Below are 5568 nucleotides of genomic sequence, written 5' to 3'. Positions count from 1 at the left end.
GGGTCCCGGAGCCGAATCGATTAGATTGTACAACACCTACAAGTCGACTTAGTCCTTCCTATTCAACTATATGCATGGTCTAATTAGACTCGAGTTGGTGTATAAGCTTACAAGTCTCATTGAAAAGATAGATGAAGGGTAAAAAATGCAAGGATTCATAGGCTCGCATTTCATCAAACATAGCATGTGCATAAGTTGAAATCATAACAAGCAAGCAAATTAATTATGAAAACATATTAGATTAAGCATGAATCATTCCCCATGTTTGTTTCCCTTAATTCCCCATTAATCCTAGCTAAAAGACTACTCACTCATGATCAAGTTTAACATGTTAATAAGGTTGTCAATCATACTAACAAAGCAAAACATGATGAATAAATGATGTGATTATCAATAATTAAATAAGAGTAAAAGAGATTATACCTACTTGAGATGATCCAAATAATAAAGCAAAGAATAAAATAAGAGAACTTGATTGATTGATAAAGAGTTGTCAATTCTCCAATAATAACCCAATAATCTTCAATTACCCAATAATAATAAACTTGAATAATGATTAAGGAAAGATTAATATGTAATTTTGTGGAATAATTGAGATTAACCTATTCTAATTTACTCCTAAGGAAAGCTTAATCTAATCTAAGAGAACTTGATTTAATCTAAGGAAACTTGATCCTTTGATTATTACAAATGGAGTATATATAGTGGTATATCATTATGTTAAACAAGGGTAGATTAGTAAATAACAATGCTAAGTGTTTGAGCACGGAATTGCAACTCTCGAGGGATATGCGCGGATCACGTAGCAAGGAAAAGCCTTCTGTCCAACAATCCGCTCGTCCCGAGCGAAATACGAGTAACCTGAGCCTCAACCCGAGTGGGTTGATTTTGTCCCGAGCGGGTTGAGGAGTATCCCGCTCTACTTGAGCTTGACCCGCGCGGGTTGAGCTGCTGTTTCCCTTTTTCTTGCTTTTAAGCCTATGATGCTTCTATATACTCTTTATTCCTACTTCCTTGGTCATCATTCTTACCTCCTCTTCATACTTAGTACATCCAAGATCGTCAACAAGCTTCCGAATATGCGCGAGAGACGGGAATTCCGCCTCATTATCTCCTTTCCTATAAGACATATAAAATGCACTAGGAAAGCAAAATAGGAAGGATTTGACGGATAAAATGGCCATGAAATGTTATAATAGTATGCAAAATAGGTTCAATTAAGGGACTAAATATGCGCAATTAAGAGTCACATCACTATTCAACAGGGTGGTCTCCTTGAAAATGGCTTCTCCCTGGACTCTAACCACATTCAGGTGGAGAGTTCAGAAGATCAGGGGATAGTAGTACATTAGGATCTGAGAATGTTATACCTGAACCAATTAGGGAGGACGAAACTACTCCTAAAACTGGTGTGGGTACTCCATCTCAGATTTCTAAAAGGCACTCAGTACCTCCTGATAATGGAGGTGTGACAGATCATTCACAAGGGAAAGGAAGTAGATCTGCTAATAGATCTGTTATCTTGGCTTCTACTAATTCAGATAGTGGAGAACAACCAGGGGATTTGGGTCACCAAAATCCCTCTTAATGAAGATTGAATCATGGAATGTGAGGGGATGTAATGACCCCCTCAAACAGCAAGAAGTCAGGGACTTCTTTAGGATTAATCATTTGGATGTCTTGGGAATTGTTGAAACAAGAATCAAGGAACATAATGCTTCTCAAATTATTGGTAATCTTTTCAATCTCTTAGTGTGCTCACCACCTATTCTACTCACTATAATGGTAGAATATGGTGTATCTGGAACCCCTCAACTATTAAACTGGTTCCTCTTACTATCAATGCTCAGTATATACACTGTCAAATAACTTACCTAGCTAGTGACACTTCCTACTTCCTGACTGTGGTCTATGGTCACAATAGAGGGGAGCAGAGGAATGGCCTTTGGGATTTTCTAAAAACAGCAGGGGTAAAGTCTGAACCCTGACTAGTTCTAGGGGATTTCAATGTGGTCAGGCACATTCAGTAAAGATTAGGGCCTCACCCACCTGATCTTCAGGATATTTTGGATTTTAATGATAGTTTGTTGCAAGCTGGACTAGATGATGTTCAAGGGACGGGTGCTAAATTCACTTGAACTAACAAACAAAACCCCAACTCTAGGGTTTGGTCGAAGTTGGATAGAGCTCTAGTTAATCCAGATTGGTATCAAGCTAATCCTCACACCACTCTGGGATTTTTGCCCCCTGGCATTTCTGATCACTCTCCAGTGGTTATCACTGCCTTTAAAGCAGTTAATATTGTTAGGAGATTTAGTTTCCTTAATTGTTAGGTCAGTCATCCTGATTATGACACAACTATTAAGCAAGCCTGGGATACTCATATTAAGGGTAACCCAATCTACAAACTTTTCTATAAGCTGAAGTTAGTTAAGGCAGGTTTAATATCCTTACATAAATCAAGCTATTCAAATATACAGCATAGGGTCCATCTCTCCTGGTAAGACCTTACTGAATGTCAGCAAAAACTTCAGCAGGATCCTTACTCAGGGGATTTAATCAACCAGTAAAGGGAGAAATTAGAGAAATATAAAAACCTTAAAAAAGCTTAGAGGAGTTCAGTTCAGCAAAGAGCAAAAATTGAGAACCTCAAGCATAATGATTGCAGCTCTGCATAATTCTATGCTATAATTGCATCTAGGAAGAATCAGCAGTTGGTTGGATCCATCAAGGACCAATATGGTCAAACTCACCAAGGGATTGATAGTGTTGCTAATGCCTTTGTTAATTACTATACTGGTCTTCTAGGGATTGTTACTTCTGTTGAGCAACTGGATGCCAGTCTCTTATCCAAGGGAGCCACTCTTACTGCTGAAGACTGGGTTACATTGCTAGCCCAGTGACTAAGTAGGAAATTAAAAAATCTCTCTTTAGTATTGACCCCAATAAAAGTCCAAGACCAGATGGTTTCTCATCTAGGTTCTTCAAACACTCTTGGGCTCAAGTTGGTGATGACTATTGTAATGCAGTTCAATATTTTTTCAGGACTGGAAACATGCCAAAGCAGGCCAATTCCACTATTATCTCCTTAATCCCTAAAAAGGAGGTCCCTGCCACTGTTCAGGATTACAGGTCAATCTCTTGCTGCTCTACTTTTTATAAGTCAGTTAGCAAAATACAAGCTATTAGAATGCAAATCCTTATGCCCAAATTGATTGGGAATGAACAAGCAGCCTTTATCAAGAGAAGGAGTATCCATGAGAACATTATGCTCACTCAGAGCTTAATCAAAGGATACAGAAGGAAGTATAAAACTCCTAGATGCTTCATGAAGATTGACATTACAAGCGCCTTTGATTCCCTGCAATGGGAGTATGTGAGGAATATTCTGCTCATTTATAATTTTCCTCCTCAGTTTATAACTTGGATTATGCAATGTATTTCTGGCTCATGGTTTTAGTTGAAGATTAATGGCACAATAAAAGGTTTCTTCCAAGGTAGGAGTGGGATAAGGCAGGGAGATCCTCTATCACCTTACATTTTTGTCCTCAGTATGGAAATTCTTTCAAGACAGCTAAGGGTAATAAGTAACAAGCCACAGGTCTTCTATCATCCTAAATGCTCTAAGGTGCAACTTACTCATCTCATCTTTGTAGATGATCTGATGATATTCACAAGGGGAGATGTGCCTTCAATTCAAGTAGTAACTAAGGCTCTGAATAAATTTGGTGCCTGGTCAGGATTGATAGCCAACAAGGAGAAAACTAATATATATTTTGGAGGGACTCAGGATAATATCAAAGCGGCAATTCTGGAAAAAACGGGTTATACTGAAGGAGCTTTCCCCTTCAGATATTTGGGAATCCCAATGCATACCACAAGACTCACAAAAGAAACTTTTGGAGTTTTGCTTAACAAAGTGCAAGGAGCCATACATCACTGGTCCACAAAAATGTTGTCCTATGAGGGAAGCTCCAACTCATAAACTCTGTCATTTTTGGTCTAGAAAATTACCGGTGTACTGGTTTATTGCTTCCAGTGGGAGTAGCTAAGCTCATTAATAGATACTGTAAGGATTTATTTTGGGCTATCCATGAGGGAGCAAGGAAATGGGTCTTCAAGAGTTGGAAGAGCATATGTGCACCCTGGGAGGAGGGTGGCTTTGGCTTAAAGGAACTCATGTCCTGGAATAGAGCATTGCTACTGAAGTGGATCTGGTTGCTTGGTAGACCTAATTCTAGTCTTTTGGCAAGTTGGGTTCAGCATTATTGCCTTTATTCTAATAGTATCTGGAGTGTTGTTGTCAAAGACAAATTTTCTGAGTCTTTCAGAGGCATCTTAGCTACTCGAGACTACTGCATTAATCTGGCAGGAGGAGTAACAGAAGCTAAGGATGCCATAAACAGTTGTGTCACTAATAGGCTTTACTCTATGGAGAAGGCTTATAATCTCCTAAGAATACACTACCCACATCATGACTGGACAAGAGCTTTAAGGAGTAGTTCCATTCTTCCTAAGCATAGAGTTATAGCAAGTGTTGCACTAGACAGAAAATTAGCTACTTTGGACAATCTCACAGTTAGAGGCATGATAATGGTTAACAGGTGTGTATTGCGTAAGAATGCTAGAGAGAGTCATGAGCATCTTTTCCTCTCGTGTCCTTTCTCCCAAAGTATTTGGCTATCACTCAAACGATGGATGATTTTGGGGAACAAAGTTGAAGATCTTCATACTGAGATGGACAGGAATCTCCATAGACGGTACATAGCTCCATGGATGAGGCATCAGTTTCAATGTTGCTTTGCAGCCACCATTTACAGCATGTGGATGAAGGAACTCATGAATATTCTCAAGCAGGGAAACTGAACCAGACGCCATTGCTCAGCAAATCAAGCACATAGTGGCAATTCGATTGCTAGATAGATATCTTGAGAATGATCATAGGGATATAGTATCGAGACTTAATAGCTCATAGTTGTGTTGGAGTTAGTGGACGTCCCTTTATTGCTATATTGTACACTTTAGTGGATAGTTTCTAAGGTGATTCTCCTTTTATTCCCCTCTTGAGGAAGAATAAAAATGAGGAAAATTTCTTGCAAAAAAAAAAAAAAATAATAATAATAATAATAATAATAAGATAATATAGTAATTTCCTAATATCGCTCAAACTCTATAAGACCTACCTTATCAGTATAAATAGATGGTATTACCTAATAAGAAACCTTATTTTTCATATCAAGACATAATATCATATAAAGTAAGAGAGGGAGAATTAAAAGGGAGAAAAGAAGAGGAGTTCATCATCTTCTATTCGCCTCAAGGTAAGACCGTCTTATAAAACAATGTATTGATTTTGTAATTCTTATAACTCGTAAACTAGACCACCGTTTGACATAACCGTGACTGTGACCTCTGCCCTGAACCACCGTGACTACTTTGACCCACCGTTGACCACCGGTGACGTCGGGAATGGGTGTTTAAAGGGGCTGTTGTACTAGTGTTTGTATACACGGTTTATGCGGGTTTTAAACCCTTACCTTGCTTTGTTTAAGACCGGACCTGGGTTGG

General features: G+C 38.6%; 1 protein-coding gene across 1 annotated transcript; it reads left to right on the top strand.

Annotated features, from left to right (window-relative positions):
• The first annotated feature begins 1782 nt into the window (after positions 1-1782).
• LOC141617828 (uncharacterized) lies at positions 1783-4866 on the top strand. Its single transcript, XM_074434967.1, has 5 exons — positions 1783-1826; positions 2702-2899; positions 3046-3376; positions 3461-3824; positions 4040-4866. Exons 1-5 carry the CDS (start codon positions 1783-1785, stop codon positions 4864-4866), a joined length of 1764 nt encoding a protein of 587 aa, XP_074291068.1.
• Positions 4867-5568: the final 702 nt, after the last annotated feature.

Source organism: Silene latifolia, chromosome X (assembly GCF_048544455.1).
Source record: "Silene latifolia isolate original U9 population chromosome X, ASM4854445v1, whole genome shotgun sequence".
Classification (NCBI taxonomy): Eukaryota; Viridiplantae; Streptophyta; class Magnoliopsida; order Caryophyllales; family Caryophyllaceae; genus Silene; species Silene latifolia.
This window is presented reverse-complemented; position numbering and strand designations above follow the sequence as displayed.